This window comes from Monodelphis domestica, chromosome 3, assembly GCF_027887165.1.
Source record: "Monodelphis domestica isolate mMonDom1 chromosome 3, mMonDom1.pri, whole genome shotgun sequence".
NCBI lineage: Eukaryota > Metazoa > Chordata > Mammalia > Didelphimorphia > Didelphidae > Monodelphis > Monodelphis domestica.
Window position 1 is genome coordinate 527004052 of NC_077229.1, and position 23363 is coordinate 527027414.

The 23363-nt window shown below is 34.6% G+C and overlaps 1 protein-coding gene across 3 annotated transcripts in view; it reads left to right on the forward strand.

Annotated features, from left to right (window-relative positions):
• The window catches only part of LOC100030497 (solute carrier organic anion transporter family member 4C1-like), a 105966-nt gene that overhangs the window by 52996 nt on the left and 29607 nt on the right, over positions 1-23363 (forward strand). For all 3 annotated transcript variants that reach the window (XM_056824996.1, XM_007486226.3, XM_007486224.3), the window contains 2 exons: positions 5444-5597; positions 20761-20951. In XM_056824996.1, coding sequence (XP_056680974.1) covers positions 5444-5597; positions 20761-20951 — 345 coding nt within the window. The remainder of the gene's footprint in view (positions 1-5443; positions 5598-20760; positions 20952-23363) is intronic.

Consider the following 23363-nt stretch of genomic DNA (forward strand, 5'->3'; position numbering starts at 1 on the left):
CATCTTCTCTTTATTTTTACTTTCAGATACATATTTTTCATCTTATTAAGAAAAGTTCTTTTATTGCTCTGCTTTTTAGTATATATTTTTAAACTGTTAACTTCTGTTTTAGAACCAAAACCATGTATTGGTTCCAAGGCAGAAGAGTGGTAACAGCTGGGCAATGGGGGTTAAGTGACTTGCCCAGGATCATGCAACTAGGCAGTGTCTGAGGTGAGATTTGAACCCAGGGCCTCCCATCTCTAGGACTCATTCTCAATGCACTGAGACACCTAACTACCTCCTAGTGTATACTTTTTTAAAAACAGGAACATGTTGAATTTTGTCAAAAGCTTTTTTGGAATCTGTGTATATAATCATCTGGTTTTAATGATTTAAGTTATTATGTGGTTTGTTTGGTTTCAGTCTTTTTTATAGTGAACCAACCTTGCATTTTGGGTGTAAATACAAATTGATTCATATAACCTATTTGCTAATATTTTATATAAAATTTTTAAATCACTGTTCATTAGAGACATCTCTGATGCTGTATCTCTCCCTGTTTTAGGTTTCAGGATCATATTTATATCATAGAGATTGGAAGGGCTCATCTTTTCCTCTTTTTGAAACTGTATGTGTACTATTGAAATTAATTGGTTTTAGTCTTGAAGTTTTTTCCTCTGGGAGTTCCTTTAAGGCCTTTTCATCTTTTTTCCACCTGATATTGGGTTATCCAAATGATAAACTTCTTTTGTTAATTTGGGTACTATATTTTATAAGTTCATCTTTCTTCAAAATTATCCATTGGACAAAATAATTTCTGATATTTTTCTTTATTTCCTATCCAGTTGCTGTGATTTCTTTTTCCTTTTGGATATGAGCAATTTATTTTCCTCACTCTGAAAATCAGACCATGTAGTAGTTTTATTTCCTTCAAAAAACTAGGTCATATTTTTAGTTGTCAATTAAGTGGAGTTTTTTGATTTTCAGTTGTGTTATTCTCTTGTTTAGTTTTCATAATTTCTACTTCATTTTTTCACTCAGCAGATTTAAGTAATAGTGGGGTTTTGTTATTGCTTTTTTTACAGTTAGTATAAATAAAAAATCTCACAAAGAGGTCATATTTTTCAAATTGGTACCATATATTTCCATTGGGCTGGTACTAATTACTGTATTTTACATTTTTTAATAACTTCAAATAGTGTAACTTTGAATAATGCCACCACTTTATAGGATTCATTATTCCCATTATTCAAAACCTAACTGGAATTGCATGCATTCTGAATTGGATTTTTTTGCCATGTTTTATTGTCATTATCATCACTTGCTTTGAAGTCCAATTGTATTTCATTATTCCTATATGCCATAGATTTATTTAACCGCAAACATTTCAGATATTACTTTAGTGATTTATTACTTTAGTGAATTTCTTAACTGATTCTCTAAGACTTTAAAATAACATCAGCACATAAAATATTTTTACCAAAATATAATTAGTTCTTTATAATATTGTCATTTGGGGGGCAGCTGGGTGACTCAGTGGATTGAGAGATAGACCTAGAGACGGGAGGTCCTGGGTTCAAATCTGGTCTCAGTCAATTCCCAGCTGTGTGACCCTGGGCAAGTCACTTGACCCCCATTGCCTAGCCCTCACCACTCTTCTGCCTTCGAACCGATACACAGTATTGACTCCAAGATGGAAGGTGAGGGTTTAAATAAATAAATAAATAAATATAAAAACAAGTAAAGCTGTCATTTGGAAAGGATAAAAGAGTTTGGGTCTAAATATAAGCTGGTGGCATAATGCTATATCCAGATTTATGTCAACTGATAATGAAGAATGAAAATATGTTTCCAAGGTTATTATATTGTTGGAAAAAATTTCTAGCATACTCATATTGTTGATTACTTTAATTTTTTACTTTTTTAACATATCAACATATTCTTTGTAGACTTTAGGCATAAACAAATGTTGTCAGGAACTCTGATTGCATCAATTGTCATTTTTGACATAATTTGTGGTTTTTCTTCTGTTGAACTATCCCTGAATCCATGGTTTAAATACAGCATCTGTTATACTTTGTTAATATGTTGATATAATCTTTTTGCCAGCACTTTGTTTCATTTTAAAATCTATTCATTAGTGACATTTATCTGTATTTCTTTGTCTTTGCTTTACCCTTCAAGTATAAATTTTGCTTTATCTTTCAGATAGCCAGTTCAGGTAGTATGATTCTATTTGTTTCATAAACGAAGTATTTTCATGAAGTGTTTTCATTCTCAATTTCTGAGAAAAAATTATATAGCCTAAGCATTAATCAATCTTTGAATGTTTGATAGAATTTTACAAGCATATCTGTTCCACAGGTGTTTCTTAATTGCTTTACTTCTAATTCAGTTTGTTTTCTTAGACCAAGTTGCTTTAAAATATCTTTTTTCATATTTTTTAAATTTAGATATTTATTCAATTTTTATTTTAAACTCTCAGTTTTGCCAGCATATAATTACATGTGGAAATAGGTTCAGAAAGTTTTTTTCTAATTTTCTCTGATCTGATAATATGTTCATTTTTTAAAAATTTGATAATTTGATTTTGCATCTTCTTTTTGATTAGATTATCTTAAAAGTTTGTTGATTTTATTACCTTTTAAGAGAAGCATCTTTTAGTCTTGTTTTTCAATTCTTTAATCTTTTTTTTTTTCATTTTGTCTAGGTCCTCTTTTGCTCTTATTTTGGTCTTGTTTTCTGTTGATTTTCTAGCACTTTTTAATTGCTTATTCATTTAATTCTGCCTTTTTCTACTTTGTTAATGTATATATTCAGAGATAGAATTCCTTTTTCTGAAGACTACTTTACCTATACCTTAAATTTTTGTTATATTGTCTTATTGTTATTCTCTTTCATGCCGTTATCATTTCTATGATTTATTCTTTGACATATTTTATGGTGCCTTTATTAAGTTGCCATTTAGGTCTGCAATTTGTATGTTTCATTCCTAGCTTTATGTAGTATTATTCATTTGTAAAGGACAAATTGAATCTTCATGTGTTTCTACATTTATAATTTTTCTCTAGTGCCTACCAAATGGTGATTCTGAAAAATACATATTTACTTTAATGTTCACACTCATAAGATTCTACAAGTCTTTCAGCTTTAAGGTTTCCATAAGTTCTCAGCACTTTGTATACTTCTATATTTTCCTCTCTGTTCATCTTTTTTAGCTTTGTCTAGTGCTAGAGTGACATTGAGATTACCTACAATTATATTATTTGATTTCTGTACCTTTTTTGCACTGCAGTCCACTTTTCCTTTATGAATTTAGATGCTGTGCTGCTTGATGGTACTCTCTCATTGTCTGTGGTTCTTTTGAACATAATTTTTCCATTATATCTTTTGACATTGGGTATTTTTCTTTTACTTTGTAAGATAGTATTATTACTACTGACAATTCTTGTTGTTTTACTTGTACAAAACCTTTTTAATATACTCAAAATTGTTTATTTTACATCTCACAATGCTCTCTCTCTCTTGTTAACTCATAAATTCCTCTTCTTTCCATAAATCTGATAGATAATATATTCCTTGTTCTTCTACTTATATTGAGATCATGTATCCATTTTGATCTTATCTTGGTGAATGGTATAAGATTTTGCTCTATACCTAGTTTCTGCCAAACGGATTTTTTCTCTATTTTCTAATTCACAGATTTTACCCTATTCTTTCCCTTCCCCCCTTTTTCTGATGTTTATTGCTCTTAAAAATATCATTTTGAAAGACTTCAGGCAGAAATAGTATCATCTGCTCTCTGGATTCTCAGGACATTGCAAGTCCTTTGTTCCCCTTCTCCTTACCTGAGCACTACTTTTCAGTCTTCCTGGCCTGACCATCATTCATATCATAAGCCTTTGCTGTGGATCTACTCCCAGGCTTTATGACTGTCCGTCTTTCTTTTACATTTTCTCCCTTGGTAACCTCATAAGTTCTCCCAAGTTTACTTGTGATCTCTGTGCTGACAATTCCCAGATCTGTAATTCAGCCTTGGTCTTCTCCATGAACTCTGGTTACCTATCCACAAATCCTCGGGTATATTTTGGACTGGCTCCATTTTATACTAAAAATGTTTAGAACAGACGTCATTGTTGTTTCCCTCAATATGCCTTTCTTTCCAACTTGACTATTTCTGTCAAGGACAACAAATACCATTCTGCTATTCACCAAGCCAGCAACCTGGTAGTCAGCTCTTCACCCGCAATCATCTCATGTCCAATCAGTCACCAGATCTCACATACACCTCCTTCTCTCCTGTTACACAGCCTACACTAGCCTGTCATGGGGTATCACTTGGAATATTGATGTAGTCCCTCTCTTATTTGACGTCTCTGCCTCCAGCCTCTTTTCATTCCAATCCACTTTCTATATAGCTGCCAAAGTGATTTTTCTGAAAGAATACACTTCATCATGTCAGTGCCCTACTTAACGAACTCCAGCGGCTCACTAATTACCTTCAGAATCTAATGTGAAATCTGGTCTTTGGCACTCAAAGCTCTTCCCAGTTTGACCCCTATCAACCACAGACACATTCACACTCGATAATCCAGACAAACTGTCCTTTTGCCATTACTTCATCTCCCATTTTTATCTTTGTACTGACTGTCCATCGTGCCTGGAATACCCTTCTATCTCTTGCAATCGCTAGTTTTTTCTGAGACTCGGTTCAAGCCAAACTTCTCCATAAGACCTCCCCTGCTTTCTCCACCTACCTGGCTCTGCCCTCCCCACATCCATTTGCCAGTAATGCCCTCTTACGGCTATCCTTTATCAACTTTATACACATGTATATAAATATGTATTCCTAAATAATGTATATATACAATATACATATCATCCCTGGAAGAATATAGCTTTTTCAGTTTGAGATATTTCCCTCTTGTCTTTCTATTCCTGTTACCTAGCAGAGTGCCTGGCACATAGTAGATGCTTGATAATCAATTCTTCTTGATTGATTGATTGATTGATCATAAATTCAATCAGAGAATGCTAGATCTAAAATCAGAAATTACCTGAAAGGCCGTATCATTCAACCTCTTATTTTGTAACTAAAGAAATTGAAGTGCAGAGAAGTCAAATGCCTTTGTCAAAGTTATGTAAGTTATCATTGTTGGAGATAAAATTTGAACTCAGATCCTCTAATTCCAGAGTCAGTGCTTTTTCCAGTATGTCATATGCTGTAGTCTAACTGTACAACCCTTTTTGTTACTAAAAAACAATATATATGTATATACCTAAATGTAAATAATGTAACAAAATGGAAACCGTTTTTCTTTACTATCAAACTTATTAATAGAAATCTATACTATATGACCTCTAAGCAAGACTTTTCTGTAGTGCCTCTCATTGTTAGGTGGACAGCTACATTTTAAAGTGACCATTGACTTATAAATCAGAATCAATTTGTTTCTTACAGAGCAGAAAGCATAGGAAACATCACAGCCCCTTGTAATTTGAGATGTAATTGCTCTCGCTCATTTTATTATCCTGTGTGTGGAAGAGACAGTCTCCAGTATTTCTCTCCCTGCATTGCAGCTTGTACGGCTTCAGATAAAATAGAGCATCAAAAGGTAATTAATTTTAAAATATTTTCTTCCACATCAGTGAAGAACTTATCTTTCCAGAATATTTCTAGTACTCTGAATCTACACTATTTATGTGAACATCTGTTTTAATTTATTTAATTCACCTTCCTTTTCGAAGTATATCCTTGTAGTTATATAGTATTTCCAAAGTTATATTTCAGAGCAACAAATTGAGAGGAGTAAGGAAGAGCTTGGTTTTCATGATGAGGTTGATATTTTCCTCTGATCAGGTTTTCAACCAATGCAGGAAAATTAATAGCAATTAGTCTATAAACACTGAGAATGTAAAGAAAGCCGGAAGACATTCCCTGTTCTGAAGGAGTAATGGGGGAGACAGCATGCAACTATAAAATATAAACCTGAAAATTAGAGATAAACCACAGAGGGATACTAGACACTAGTATTAAGTGGCATTAAGTGCTATATTAAGTTTTTGTAGAAGATGGAATTTTATCTGAGACTTGCAAGAAGCCATGGAAGCCAAAAGGTGAAGATTATGAGAATTTAAGCAATGGGAGAGAACTATATTATTGATCCTATAGATCATAAGGAGCCATTGGATTTTGCGTGTGTGTGTGTGTGTGTGTGTGTATGTGTGTGTACATGTGTGTGTGTGTTTGGGGGTAGATGGTGATATGGTCAGAACTACAATTGAGGAAGATCACTTTGACAACTAAATGGAGGAGGAATTGGAGTAGAGACAGATTTGAGGCAAGGAGATCAATCAAAAGGCTATTGCAGTCACCTAGTTAAATTATTATGATGGCTTGTACCAGGGTAAAAAGTCTGAATGGAGATGAAGGGATATATATATATATATATATATATAAGAGATATAAAGGAAGAGGTAATAAAATCTGACAACAGAGTGGCTATATCGAGCGGTTTCCTGTGGTCTCTAGGTTAGAATACAATCTCTCCACATCACATTTAAAGCCTTTTTGGAACCACTATAATTTTTAAGTAGAAATGTAACTTTGTTAGATATCTGCCTTTGAAATATTATTTTAGCACCTGAGTGGAGAATGGCTTGGAGATGAGACAGACTGAAGTAGGGAATCCATTTAGAAGGCAGTTACAGTAGATCAGGCAAGACATAAGAACCTGAACTAGGATACTGGCTATGTGATTAGGGAAAAGAGATAGTTGCGAGGAATCTTCTGGAAGCAGAGCTAACAAGTGCAGATAAATGATTGTATAAAGAGGGAAAGATTCAAAGACAATTCTAAAGTCACAAATATGGAAAATTGATGGTGCTTGGAGGAGGTATTAGTTGAAGGTAATGAGGATGGGGCAATAAAAAGAATCCATTTGAGAATTTCAAATACATATAATGCTTATCCAAGCAAGTAATTGTTGATGTGGGACTGGAATTAGGAGAGAAATAGAAAGTGCATATAAAGAAGTGGGAGTTATCTGCAGAGAAATGACTGAACTCATGGAAATTGATAACTAAGAAAATATAGAGAAGAGAAATGAAGAAGAAAAGAGAGAAGAGGTGAGGACAAAAGGATCCAAGATAGAAAGTTGGGAAAGAACCAGATTATGGTACACTAAAAGATAATTATTCATTGGTAACTCCTATCCTCATACCTCTAAGTACAGTTTCAGGCTATTACTCTTACTTTTTTTAACTTTAAAGCAAGTCAATTAGTTATATGCTGCTTTATCCTCTGCTCTCAAATACCACAGCCCTCTATCCTGTTGCCATCATCAATTGTCAAACTTCATGCATGGTTTCCTCCCACCATCTTCCTTTTTTGTCCCAGCTCATTCAACTGCATCCAACTATGGTAACTAGATATATCATAAATATTTGTTCTCTGACTTCAACTATGCCCTTGTTGCAAGGCAGTCCTTTTATTCCTCTCTAATTGATTCCTTCTCTCAAACCACGCAGAAATTTCAGAGTGTTTTACTTTCTTCTCAAACCTCCCATGCCCCTCTTCTCTCACTCTATTCATTTCCTGAGAGAGGGACCCTTTTTGAGGGTTTGGCCCGGGAACTCAAGCCTGGAGGAGCTCAGCGTGAGACCTCAGACTGCTTTCCTTTTAGAAGATCACATTGTGAGTGATAAGGCTGACTCCTCTTTCCCTTGGCTTTCTGGAGAGGCCCCTTGGCCTAGGCCTCTGAACTCCTGCCTGGCTCAGACCTGGCTGGAGCAGTTCAATTCACTTTTCTTCTCTCTCTCTCTCTCATTCTTGATTTCTTCCGTCTAGTGTAAATAAACCACCATAAAATTCCATTCTGACTTGAGTATTTCATTGGGATTTAGAATTTTAAATCCCTGGTGACCAACTAAAATATATTCAGTCTCAACCCTAAATATATTACCCCTTATACTTGTTAGAGCTTTTCCTAGTTATACAACTTCATTATATGATTATTATAACACTAGATATATAAAGTAATTTAAATAACAACCACAAATAATGTCTTTAATAATAATAATAATTTTCAGTTCTTTTGAGAATTGTTCAAATTCTTTGACCACTTATCTATTGGTGAATAGCTATTAGTCATATTCTAATAATTTAATTTGATTAATATTTAGTAATTATAGCTTGTATATATAAATTATATAATATGTACACATAAATTGTGGATATATCTTTGATGCCAAACTTTAATTAGATCAATATGATAAAATGTTTTTCCTGTTCAACCAGTTTCCTTCTTATGTGTATCAGTTTTTTTCTGTGCAGAAGCTTTTCAGTTTCTGGTAATCAGTTGTTAAGAATAAATCTCTTCCACATAAAATAAAGAGATATATGATCTGCTTCGCTTCTTATTTTTTGTTCTTTGGTCTGTATTATTTTTAATAATTTAGAATGTATTATGGAATTTAGTATAAGATGTACTGCTCCAAGCTTAATTTCCTCCAGATTTCTTTACAGTTTTCCGAGGAGTTTTTAATTAGCTGAGGAGTTTGTTTATTTTCCCCCTGGGTAATTGAAGTTTTCTATTTATAAAATATCAGGTTACTGAGTTCTGTTATTTCTGAATCTTCCTTGTCTAGTGTGTTCCATTGGTCTATGTTTCATAACCGGTTTAGATAAATACTGCTTTATAATATAGTTTGAGCTCTAGTAGTGCTATTTCCCCTTTGTCCCTTGTAAACCTTAAAATTCCTTAGACTTATAAATGTTGGAAATTTCACCATTGTTAAGTCTAAGGAATTTTAAGGTTTACACCCTTGATAGACTTTACCCTGATAGTCTAGAGCTTTTGTATTTTGAAATATATTTTATCATATTCTTTAAAATATTCATTCCATTGTTTGATTTGTATACATATGTAGTTTAGTTGATTAATTTTGATAGTGTTACCACTTTTACTATAATAGCATGGCCTAGTCATGTGAACTGCATATTCTTCCAGCATTTAAGTTGTTCTTTCTTTTTCATTATATACTTAGTAACCACTACCACCACCACCAACAAAAACATTTAACTAAACAAATGCATGAAAAAGTTATGTAAATTATCTATGCCAGTGGAAATATCCTTTGCTTTTGAGTTCCTTTCATATTTGTTCCATTTTCCTGTCAGCAACTAAATTGATCTCTTTAACTTTTCGGGTTCTCAGTTAACATAAATCAGAGCCATATTTAGCGACATTGACACAGTCTGCTGCTAGGACTATACTTTTTCCAAAACCAAACCCAGCTTGGTCATACTCAGAGGAACTTTTGTTCCAATATCACGACCCCTCATGAATGCAGGCTTTTGTAGAACATTTATGCTCTCCATAAACCATTGTTATCCCATCAGAAACCAAGTTTGGATCATGTGTATGCTTAAGCTTAGATCTACTACGGACCTCATGCAGGTAGGTGTGTGGGGATTCTCAAGATATCTCTTGTACTTAACTTATCTAATGCTCTATTTATCTCCTTAACTTTTTATATTTTGGTTAGATTTATCTAGTTCTAAGAGAGGAAAGTCAAAGGCTGCTGCTTTTATTATTTCTCATTTAGAGACTGTGTCTATAAATGTTTATTCAGAGCCTGTATTTCATTTAGTTTTTCCTTTAAAAATCTAGATGCAAAAATCTATAATAAAAAATAATCTATAATTATTGGTGCAACAGGTCCAATACTGATAATGCTTCATTACTCATAGTAACCCCCAACATAATATAGTTGCCTTGTTCATCCCTTTAATTATATCCATTTTAGTCACAACTCTGTAAGGGTTCCTCATTGCTACTCCTGCATTCTCTGGATCACCCGAGGCATGGTGACGATCTGGAGCTCAGGTCCTGATTTTTCATTCTTTCTGCTATACATTTTCTTCCCATGAATGAATTCATCCCATTACACTCAATGTCATAATTATGAGATGTGCATTTCTGTTCCTTCTCACTGTTTGTCCCCTTTTCTTCCTTTCTTTCTCTCATGTTCCTCCTCAGATATCTAATTTCCTTTGACCAGTACCTCTCCAACTCACATACCTTCCCAAAAGTTCTCCCTTATCTTCTCCCTTTGACCTCCTACTTGCAAATTGATCCACATTTCAAAATGTCCCTCCTTGTCCTTTCCCCCTTAAATTTTATTTCTTATTCCTATCCACCTTTCCAAAAATCCCTTCCTTATTCCCATAACCATGCCCTCCTGAGTCTTGATATGAGTTCAATTCCAAAATTGATGAGTTCATTTCCTCCCTATATTGTCCCAAGAATCTCAACATTATCTCCTTACTTTATTACCCTCCTCTTAATATGTACTCCTCTACCCAGTCCTTCCCTTATCTTATCCCCCTTCCCTCCTGTTGCTCTGTATATTATAAAAATCTTTACCCTTCTAATTGTGTATGTTGTTCTTTCTTTATCCCAGGTCTGATGAAAGTAGGCTACTATCATCTCTCCATCCCTTCTTCTCCTTCTCCATGATAGTTACGCTATACATTTCTCCTCCATATGATATAATTATTCACTCTGCCTCATCCTGGTCATTCCATTCCATTCATCTTGATCTCAAGCCCTCCCTCCATTCATACACCTTCAAAATACCCAGGCAGTGATGTCATTCCCCAGAGGCATAGATACCATTTTCCTATTCAAGACCAAACAATTTGATCTTTTGGGTTACTTATGATTTGTCTTTCATTAAGATTGGACATTTTTATTGATGAAATTCTCTGCTGGGTTCTGAATTTCTCCCCAGGAATAGTAGAAACTCCTTTAGTTCATTAAATATCCATTTTTAACTTTTTATAATTATGCTCATATTTGCTGGATATGTTATTCTTGATTAAAGCTGATTTTTTTTTTTTGCTCTACAAAATGTTGTGTTCATGTCCTGCTTTCTTTTAATATTGTGGCTTCTAGGTGTTGTGTTATTCTGACTGTAGTTTCACAGTATTAAAATTATTTTTTTCTTGTTGCTCATAGTATTTTCTCCTCAACATAGGAGCTACAGACCTTAGCAATTATGTTCCTATGCATTTTCATCTTTGAGTCTCTGAGGTAGTGATTGGTGGATTCTTTCAATTTCTATTTTACCCTCTGATTCTAGAATTTCTAGGCATTTTTTTTATTTCTTAAAACATGGTATTTAAACTCTTTTTTTAACAATTGCAACTTTCTAGGAGTCAAATGCTTCTTAGATTGTCTCTCCTTGATCTATTTTCCAAGTCTTTTGGTTTTGTGATAATATGTTTAATAAAATCTTCTATTATTTCATTCTTTTGATTTTGCTTCATTATTTTTGGTTGTCTTAGGAAATCTATAGCTTCTCATCAAATTCTATTTCCTAAAACATCTTTTTTTTTTATTTCTATGAGTTTCTGGATCTCCTTTTCCACTTACGTAATCTTTCATAATTTTCATGATTTTTTTGCATTGCTTCTTTTCTCCTTTTTCCCCCCATAATTTTTCCTCAACCTTTCTCTTTAGGTTATTAAAGTATTTTTAAAAGTTCTTTCCTAAAGCTCTTTTTGAGCTTGTGACCACTTATTGTATTTCTTTGATGTTTTTACTTCACTGTCCTTTGTTTAAGCCAAGATCTTCTCTGACCCTATAGTAGTTATCAATAGTTAGGTTTTTTTTCCCTTTGTTTACTGACTTTCATTTATTTATTTATTTTTGTTTGTTTATTAGATTTTGGCAGTCAGGACAATAGATTTAATTATTGATCTTTGGTTGGAGTCTCAGGTTTCCTTTCGTGTTAAGACATGTTACCTCAAATTTTAGAATGGGGTAAGGGGGTTGTTTTTACCTGGGTCCTATTTAGTTTTTCCAGGTTTTAATTCTTTAAGTTCTGATGTAATTCCAGATCCTCCACTCAAGCCCCAGTCCATGATTATTAGCCTCAGGTGTTCCAACCAGAGCCTGTTGGCAAGTCTGCCACTGCTACTGTAAGGAGACAATCATCCCCTCTGTGGCAGCAACCACGGACTCACCTCTTCTGGGAATGGCCACAGCTGATGAGACCCCAATCTCTCAGTAACCACACTCACAGGTGCACATCCCTCCCCATTCCTCTCTGGAAGAGGCAGAAAATGTTGAGGGGTTTTTATAAAAAGTTGGACTGGATTATTTAAGAATAGGGTTGCCAGGAATTTCAATTAATTCCAAGAGATTTATTTACAAAATATAGAAAGAACAAAAGTAAGAAAATGAGAGAGGATAAGATATCTAGCCTAAGCACAAAGTATTTTGCTCTGACCCCTGGCTCAAAAACAGATAGGGGAGTTTAGTCCTTAGTCAGAGAGACCTTGACCCTTGTAGCCAAGGACCTGGGGATGCAGGGAGCCTCTCTCAAGAGGATAGATCTCTCCTGAGGCTAGTCTCTTCAGAAAATCCAGGAACGGAGTCAGCTCTTTCACACACCACGTGTCAAGGACAGTCTCACCAAGTCTAAGGTCTCAGGTCCAGTCAACAGATTCTTCACCAGTCTTCAACTCGAACTCCGAAACTCCATAAGAACTCCTAAGAGACTTCTGGAGGCGGAGTCAAGATGGTGGCTTAGAGACAGCAACAGCTCAGACCTCTGTAAACCCTTCAAAAACACAATGCTTCAAGGGGACTGAAAACCAAATCTAACAACAGGACAGAGATAGGGAATCCTCCTCCTGGACCCAACTTAAAAGGTATGCCCCCCAAAAGCCTGAATTCTAGAACATGCAGATTTAAAGGGAAGGAAGAAGGTCCCAGGACCCCTCTCCCACCTATAGCACTAAGTCTCCAGTGGGGCTGGTATCTCTGGGCAGGCAAGGGTGCTAGTCGATAGGGAGTACCTTGCCAGAAAAGCTGTGCCAGGCTCAGGGCATAAACACAGGTATTGTAGAGGCATCCGGAGGAGAAGTGCAGAGCAGGCAACCCAGTCACAGCCAAGACCTCCATCTTCCCCCCTCTCCTCCCCCCTTTTTTCCTGGAGATTTGGCCCTCAGGGCACATCCAGCTGTGCAGATCAACTCCTCTACCCTGGCTCAATTTCATCAATAGGATAGATAAAAAGCCTTCAGAGGGCAGGGAAGTTCAAGCTCAGCACCTCTCCCCCACAGACTGATCTAAGAGTCTTGCTGACTAAGTCCCAAGGGGAAAAGCTGCAATGAACTACAGGCAACAATCTTAACAAAAGGGTGGGAAGCCCCGCTCCTTTTCAGATTCTACTGCCAGCCTGGGAAGATCTGATAACCTGATCAATCAACAGAACAGAGAAGAAGCCCCTTCAGGAAAGAACAGCCACCCACAGATCCAGCACATAATGAGAAGGAGCAGGACTACAAGCAAATACAAATGTGGAGGAAGGAGGAAATATAAGTTAACAGAAAAAGAAAAAAGAAATCACAATCAACAGCTTCTATCCAGGCAATGAACAAAGAGCAGATGAAACAGAGGAGGATCAAGGAACAGCAAAACAAAGCAAAAACACAGAAACTCCGGCAAATGGAAGAACTCGGAATACAATTAAAAAAAAATTATAAGAGGCTGAAGATAACTGGGAGAAAAAAAAACTTAAAAAGCAAAATAAATCATCTGGAAACAGAAAATAGTGTCTTGAAAGCCAAAATTAATCAGCTTGAAAATGAGGCAAAATAAATCCACATGAGTCATCAGCATTTCTATATATTTCCAACACATCTCAGAAGCAAGAATTAGAAAGAGAAATTCCATCTAAAATCACGCTAGACAATATGAAATACTTAGGAATCTATCTGCCAAGACAAACACAGGAACTAAATGATCACAACTACAAAACACTCTCCACACAATTAAAACTATATCTAAACAATTGGAAAAATATTAATTGCTCATGGGTAGGATGAGTTAACATAATAAAAATGACAATCCTATCTAAATTAATTTACTTATTTAGTGTCATACCCATCGAACCACCAAAAAACTTTTTTTTTACTGAATTAGAAAAAAACATAACAGTTCATTTAGAAGAAATGAAGAAAGATCAAAGATATGCAGGGAAATAATGAAAAAAATGTGAAGCAAGTTGACCTTGCAGTTCCAGATCTCAAACTATACCATAAAGCAGTGGTCATCAAAACAATATGATACTGGCTAAGAGACAGAAAGGAGGATCAATGGAATAGACTTGGGCAAAGTGACCTCAGCAAGACAGTCTATGATAAACCCAAAGATCCCAGCTTTTGGGACAAAAATCCACTATTTGATAAAAACTTCTGGAAAAATTGGAAGACAGTATGGGAGAGATTAGGTTTAGATTGACATTTCACACCCTACACCAAGATAAACTCAGAATGGATGAATGACTTGAATATAAAGAAGGAAACTATAAGCAAATTAGGGGAACACAGAATAGTATACTTGTCAGACCTTTGGGAAAGGAAAGATTTTAAAACCAAGCAAGAGTTAGGAAAAAAAAAACATAAAATGTAAAGTAAATAATTTTGATTACATTAAATTAAAAAGGTTTTGTACAAACAAAACTAGTGCAAACAAAATTAGAAGGGAAGCAATAAATTGAGGGGAAATCTTCATAACAAAAACCTCTGACAAAGGTCTAATTACGCAAATTTATAAAGAGCTAAATCAATTGTATAAAAAATCAAGTCATTCTCCAATTGATAAATGGGCAAGGGACATGAATAGGCAATTTTCAGATAAGGAAATCAAAACTATTAATAAGCACATGAAAAAGTGTTCTAAATCTCTTATAATCAGAGAGATGAAAATCAAAAACAACTCTGAGATATCACCTCACACCTAGCAGATTGGCTAACATGGCAGCAAAGGAAAGTAATGAATGTTGGAGGGAATGTGGCAAAGTTGGGATATTAATGCATGTGAATTGATCTAACCATTCTGGAGGGCAATTTGGAACTATGCCCAAAGGGCGCTAAAAGACTGTCTGCCCCTTTGGTCCAGCCATAGCACTGCTGGGTTTGTACCCCAAAGAAATAATAAGGAAAAAGACATGTACAAGAATATTCATAGCTGCGTCCTTTGTGGTGGCAAAAATTTGGAAAATGAGGGAATTCCCTTCAATTGGGGAATGGCTGAACACATTGTGGTATCTGTTGGTGATGGAATACTATTGTGCTCAAAGGAATAATGAACTGGAGGGATTCCATGTGAACTGGGACGACCTCCAGTAACTAATGCAAAGTGAAAGGAGCAGAACCAGGACAGCATTGTACACAGAGCTGGATACATTGTGGCACAACTGAATGCAATAGACTTCTCCATTAATGGCAATGCAGTGATCCTGAACAACTCAGAGGGATTTATATGAAAGAACACTATCTACATTCAGAGGAAAAACTGGGAGTAGAAATACCAAAGAAAAACAACTGCTTGATTACATGGGTTGCGGGGATATGATTGGGGATGAAGACTCTAAATGATCATCCTAGTGAAAACACCAACAACATGGAAATAGGTTCTGATCAAGGACACATGTAAAGCTGGAATTGCACATTGGCTACAGGATGGGGTGGGGGAGGTGTGAGATTTAAAATGGTTGAGGTCTTAAACTGTAGTGATTAAAATAGTGGAAGATATAAATTGTGATAGATATAAGAGAGGGTGAGTAAATTTGACCGCCAAAATATGTTTCACTACTGTGTCTTGGGTTTTAAAATCAAATATAAGGTGGTCGCCAGGGAAGTATTCCCAATTATTCAAATACCCAAGTCAATTGGGTTTTATAGAGATTTTAATTAACAATACAATGAGTAATCAAAGAAAGAGAGAGAGAGTAAGAAAGGAATAAGTATGAAGGGCCTCAAGCCAATAAGGCCTAGACCTGAGTCTTAAAAGAGAAATGATTTTCCTATATCACTCTAATTTTTTCCCCAGAGTTCCTTCTGCCTCTCTTATTTGCTTTTTAAAATGCTTTTGGAGCTCCTCCATTAATTCTTTTTGAGCTTGAGAGAAATTCCTATTTTTCTTGGAGGCTTTGGATGCAAAAATATTGTCTTTGTTGTCTTCTTCTAATTTTTCATCCTGGTACCCTAGATCTTTAATGCCTGCCTTCTAAGTTGTTTGGGGTAAAAAAAAAATTATATATCTTCATCTTTTGGGGGCTAGCTTGCACCAAGCTGTGACATCATAGTTTTTTGGAGGATAATTTGGTAGAGATTAGGGGGATTTATGTAACTTCTCTTCTATTTTCTAAACTATATTCTGACGAGATTCCCCCAGTGGGAAACCATGACTGAAGGGACTAAAAATTCATTGTAATTATCTTCAAGGAACATTTCTTAAGGTCACAGAACATACTTATTTCAGTCTCCTCTTTCTGAATATGTCATAAGCAGTTTTATAATTGCCTAAGGGTGGGAAGCATCTCACTTAAACAACTACCATCTTTGAGAACCATCACCAAAGAACTTCTAGAAGTATAAAGACAAGCCCAGGCTCTCCTTCCTTAGTACTGGGCATAGTCACAAATTGCTCTTCAGAATGTTTGGATCAGTCCATGTCTCCACCAATAATGCATTAGTGTCCCAATTTTGCCACATCCCTTCCAACATTTTTCACTTTCCTTTATTGTCACATTGGCTAATCTTATAGTGTGAGATGGCATCTCAGTATTGTTTTAATTTGTATTTCTCTAATCAAGTGATTTAGAACATTTTTTTCTTATGATTATTGATGGATTTGATATCTTCATCTAAAAACTAATTGTTAATATCCTTTGACCATTTATCAGTTGGGGCATGGTTGTAGTCTTGTAAATTTGACTTACTTCTCAACAAATTTGAGAAATTAGGCCTTTGTCAGAGAAATTTGTCATAAAAATTTTTTTACCCATTGTTTCCCATCTGATCTTGGCCACATTCGTTTTGTTTGTATAAATCCTTTTCAATTTGATATAATCAGCATTATTCAGTTTACATCTTATAATGCTCTCTACCTCTTGTTTGGTCATAAATTCTTCCCTTCTCCAAAGATCTGCCAGGAAAACTATTCTGTTTTCCTAACTTAGTTAATGTATCGCTTTTTACATCTAAATCATATATCTATTTTGACCTTATCTTGGTATGAATCTGATATATTGGTCTATACCTAATTTCTACCATATTATTTTCTGATTTTTTCCAGCAGTTTTTGTTAAATAATGAGATCTAATTCCAAAAGCTAGAGTCTTTGGATTTATCAAAGTTATCAAGGTTGCTAAGGTCATTTACCCTGTATATTGTGAAATCTAATCTATTCCATCACTCAAATTCTATTTTTTAGTCAGCACCAAACTGATTTGATAATCACTGCTTTATATTACAGTTAGGTGCTGCTAGGCCACCATTTTTAACTTTTTTTTTCATTAGTTCACTTGATTGTCTTCATCCTTTGTTCTTCCAGATGCATTCTGTTATTTTTTTTCTAGTCCTATAAAATAATTATTTGATAGTTTGAATGGTGATATGATTCTGAATAAGTAAATTAATTTAGGCAGAATTGTTATTTTTATTATATTAATTCTGCCTTCCCATGAGCAATTAATATTTTCCCAATTGTTTTGATATGACTTTATTTATGTGAAAAGTGTTTTGAAACTGTGTTCATATAATTCCTGGCTTTGTCTTGGCAAGTAGATTTTTGGGTATTTTATATTGTCCAGAGTTATTTTAAATGGAATTTCTCTTTCTACCACTTGCTACTAGGTGAGATTATTTACCCCCATTCAACCTCTCCCTTCCATTTTCCCTCAATGCAATACAATTTTTCACCTCTTGATTTCTGGGTTGTTTTTTTTGGGGTTTTTTTTTTTGCATATCAGGTCATCCTAATCAGCTTATTCTCATACCCTCTATCTATGTATAGTCGCTAACTGCCCTAATACTGATAAACATTTTTAAGAATTACAAATATGATCTTTCTACATAGGAATATATAAAGTTTTATCTTATAAAGTCCCTTCAATTTTCTCTTTATTATTTATTTTTTAAGCTTCTCTTGGGTCTTGCTTGGAAATATAATTTTCTGTTTAGGTTTGGTTTTATCAGGAATATTATTGCATGATCATTCTCTGCCCCAAAAGAATATACTCAGTTTTGTTGGATAGGTGATCCTGGGTTTTAAATCTCGATCTTTTGCCTTCCAGAATGTCATATTCCAAGACTTATGATCCTTTAATGTGGAGGCTGCTAAGTCCTATGTAAACCTGAATGTAGCTCCAAGGTATTTGCATTGTTTCTTTCCAGCTGTTTGCAATATTTTCTTCTTGGCTTGGGGGCTCTTTAGTTTAGTTACAATATTTCTGGGAGTTGTCATTTAGGAATTTATTGCAGGAGTTTATTTATGAATTCTTTCAATTTCTATTTTACTGTCTTGTTCAAGAATATCAGGGCAGTTTTCTTTGATTATTTCTTTTATTATGATATCCAGGATTTTTTTTTTGTCATGGCTTTCAGATAGTCCAATAATTCGTATATTGTCTATCTTGGATCTATATGAGGCAGGGTTGCAGAGAGTGGACCTCACTACTGAAAGAAGATCACATACATGGAGCTCAGAAGTCAAAGTACAAGATAGCAGTTTATTCTTTAGTGAAAGGGTTATTGCTCAGCTTTGGGTGCCTAAGGAATGTCAAAGTATTGAGTCTAAAGATCTAGTTCATAGGGTCTTCCAATCAAAGAAACTCCCCACCCCACCTACCTACTCCCACCTTTTGTTCTGACTGTAATTAATCATCTTTGACATCTTTAAGTGAATTACTGGATTGTAGATTACAAGATAAGGAATTGATGGATTGTGAATTACCACCGGGTGGGAGATTCTTTGTCCCCATAGAACTACTCCACCCATCAAAGCCTTTGAAATGTGAAGTGGACAGGTCAAGGGTTTTGTTTTTTGAAAAGGGGGGTGGTGTACTTTTATCCAGGTTCCTAATGCTTCTTATGAGAAAGACACAGATTATATCCCACTAGTTCCCCCTTTTTATTTTATTAATTATGTGCTTTCTCACCCCATTTTTGAAGCATTAATTTAACTTCCAATTCAAATATGGCAAGCTGACTTCCCTGATTTGCTTATTCTCCAACTTGATTTTGTTTTGTTTCTTGATGTTTCATGAGGTCTTTAGCTTCTAGTTGCCCAATACTAATTTATAAGGAATAACTTTCTTTTGTGAGCTTTTGAACCTCCTTTTTTATTTGGGCAATTCTGCTGTTATTTTCTTCTTGTGTTGTCTTAATTTTTGGCTTGGGCCCAGGTTCAGAACCTGGAATAGTAAAGGTAAGGTGGGGAGATTTGCTGTTGGCTTATACTGGTATTCCCTAAGGTAGCTTTCTGTGGATTGGGCTCCCCTCTCAATCCAGTGATTCATATCCTTTGCTTACCTTTCAAATTGTTCTCTACATGAAAGTTGTTGTACTTTATCTCCTTGTTGGTTCTTTCACTCCAGTATTCATTTTGAGGTGTTATTTTGAGGCTGGTTAGAGAATATTCTTATGGTGGTTTGAGTTGTCCTTGCTTTTGATCCAACATCTTGGCTCAGTCCTTCCAAAAAAGACTCCTTTTTTTCTTTTTTTAAAAAATCTTTGGGACACAAATTTTTTTAAATTTAAATTTTCTTTTCTTTTCTTTTTTACAAGTTGAATTTATATATATATATATATATATATACATATATATATATATTTTAAAACATTTTTCCATGTTTATGTGATTCATTTTCTTTCCCTCCCCTTTTCCCTCCCCCTTTCAGATCCAATACATTTCCACTGGGTTATAGAAATGTTATCACTTATGCCTACTTCCATATTATTCATTTTTGCAACAGAGCAATCTTTTAAAACCAAAACCTTCAATCATATACCCATATAAACAAATGATAAGTCATTTGTTTTTCTTCTCTGTTTCTACTCCCACAGTTCTTTCTTTTGACATGGACAGCATTCTTTCTCATAAATTCTTTGGGATTGTCTTGTAGTAGCAAAGTCCATTACACTGGATTGTTCCACAATGTTTCACTTTCAGTGTATGATGTTCTCTTAGTTCTGCTCACTTCACTTTGCATCAGTTCCTGGAGTTTCTTCTAGTTCATATAAAATCCTTCAGTTCATCATTCCTTATAGCACAGTAGTATTCCATCACCATCATATGCCACACTTTGTGCAGCGTGGCATCAATTTTCCACCTCATTTATCTCACATAATTTTTCAACATGAAACCTCTTTCAGTTAGATAATTATTTTTTGAGATAAAAATTTATGCTTATTTCTTTTAATTCCTTCAGTAGCACTTAATAGTGTTCAATATATTTCTCTGAATTGAAATGAAATAGAAAGAAATATTTTAACTTAAAAACTTTTAGTTAAAGCAACAGTAATTGATATAGTAAAGACATGTTCTTTCAAGGAGGAGAGAATCCAGAATACCTTTCTAAATTGTGATGGATTTTTTTTAAACCCATTCCGTCTTGGAGTCAATACTGTGTATTGCTTCCAAGGCAGAAGAGAGTGGTAAGATCTAGACAATGGGGGTTAAGTGACTCACCCAACGTCACACAGCTGGGAAGTGTCTGAGGTCAAATTTGAACCCAGGACCTCCCATCTCTAGGCCTGATTCTCAATCCACTGAGCCACCCAGCTGACCCCCCAGATAAAAAGAGTTCAGTCCCTACATAACTATTTATTTTAAATGATTTTTATTTTCATAAATAATTTTGTATAACAGCCATATTCATGAAAACTTAATTTCATATTTTCAACATTCATAGGTATATTATAATTGTTCCTGTGTGGGACAGAAGAAACGACTACTATCAACTGTGGAGGGTGATGTCATAGATGCTCAAGCTGGGAAATGTGAATCACGATGCAAGAATTTACCTATATTCTTTGCCTTTTTCTTTGCTACAGTTGTGTTTACTTTTATGTCTGGTACACCAATTACTGTGGCCATCCTCAGGTATGCTTCTCATTTTTTAAAAAAAATTATCTTTTATTATTTATTTTTTCACATTATTTTATTTATGTTTTTTAGAATATTTTTCCATGGTTACATGATTAATGTTCTCTCCCTCCCCTCTTTCCTCCCCCTATCTCAGAGCTGACAAGCAATTCCATTAGTTTATACATGTCTTATTACTCAAAATCTATTTCTATATTATACACCTTTGTAATAAAGTAATCTTTTTAAAAACTACAACCCCAAATCATATACCCATATAAACAAGTAATAAATTATATGTTTTTCTTCTGCATTTCTACTCCTACAGTTCTTTCTCTAGATGTGGATAGCATTTTTTTTTCATAAATTCCATGGAATTGTCCTGGATCATTAGATTGCTATTAGTAGCAGAGTCTATTACATTTGATCATCCCATAATGTTTCAGTTACTATGTACAATGTTCTCCTGGTTCTACTCATTTAACTTCACATCAGTTCATGAAGGTCTGTCCAGTTCATGTAGAAATCAAGCAGTTGATTATGTTACTATGTTAACTTACTATGTTTTTCATTTTTAGTCTTTACATATTCTAGCCTAAATTCATTTAGAAGAAATATTGATTATACTTTAGGTAGATTTAAGAGTTGAATCATTTCCATATTTTAGAACCACAAATATTTTACAAAGTCCCAAAACTACTTTATAATTTGTTTCCAGTCATGAATATGCAATAGCATATCTTAATTGCTCCTTAACTCATATTGATTGAACATGAATCACAAATTAGCAAATACAATAAAATTTTATTTTGATGTTATTGACTATAAAATATGCCTCGAGCAACGTTAAGCGTTGGTCAAAGACATGGAAATTGAGGGGATTCCCCATCAGTTAGGGAATGGCTGAACAAGTTGTGATATGTGTTGGTGATGGAAAACTATCGTCCTGAAAGAAATGAAAGGTATGAAGATTTTGGAAAATCTAGAAAGACTAACATTGAACATATGCAAAGTGAAATGAGTAGAAGCAGAACATTGTAGACAGTGACAATGAAACTTTCGGATGAACAGCTGGGAATGACCTAATTATTCTCAGCAATGCAGTGATCTAGGACAATCCCAGAGACTAATGAAAAATGCTATCTGCCCTCTATGAAAGAAATGATAGAGTCTAAATGCAGACTGAAATTTTCACTGTATTTCACTTTCTTTTTTTGTTTATTTGAGATCTCTTCCATAATATAACTAATATGGAAAAATGTTTCATACGATTATACATGTAAAATCTACCTCAGATTGTTCATCTTCTCAGGAAGGAGGTGGGATGGGAAGAGTAAGACAGAGAAGATGGGAAAGAAGGAGACAATTTGGAACTCAAACTTGTTTTAAAAGAACGTTAAAAAGTTATTTTTACATATAATAAGGGAAGTATGATATTAAAAAAAAGAAATTATAAGCAGGTTATTTTAAAAGAAAAAGGAAAGGCCTACATGAAATTATAAGGAGTAAAAGGAGTGGAACCAAGAGAACATTATGTACAGTAATAAGAATATTGTTTGAAGAATAACTAGTGTGTATCTGCATCAAGAGAAGGAACTGATAAATTTTCACTACAAACCAAAAAACATAGAAGAACAGAAGACTCTTGGGACATCACTGTGTTCTGATTATGAATGTGAAATAGCCCTCTTAGTTGTATCTTAATTCATGGTGACTTGTGAAAGAATAAAACATATCTGCTAATTTGGGGGAAATTAGAAGCAGGGATATGAACAAATAGCCACTTCCAGTCTATACCTCAATAGTCTTTTTATCTATCTATTAATATAAAAAATAAAAAAAACCAATATAGAAACCATTTCAGTTAAGTAGTAGCTTGATGTCAGCTTAGAGGTATAACCCCCAGATCCCTAAGGATTTGTATTTTGTTCTCTTTTATGTAACATTTTTATCGATCATTTGTTTAAAGGCAGGGATGGCATATTTATAAGATGGTCAGATGCCACAAATTTAGGTAGGAGAGATGACATGATGGCTGAATGAAGATTCAAAAGGATCTTGACAACTAGAGCACTGGTCTAAAATGAAATCATTGGGAATAAATGCAAAAGAAATTTTACTTGGGCTTAGAAAACCAACTTGACAAGTTGGCTAGAAAGATGTGACTCATTCCATCCTGAAATGGAAGCCAAAAAAAGCTAATCATTCAATCCACAATCCAGCTAGGTTCTGTGTTAAACAATGGGAAGATAAAGAAAGATAAAGAAAAAGGAAAAGGAAAAAAAGACTTCAAGACCCGATCAGATAAAAATATACAAATATACAAGATGCAAGTAGGTGGAAGCTAACTCCAAACAGTGACATTTGAACTGATTCTTAAAGAAAGCCGGGGATTCTAAGAGGAAGGGGTGATATGGAAGAGTATTCCAG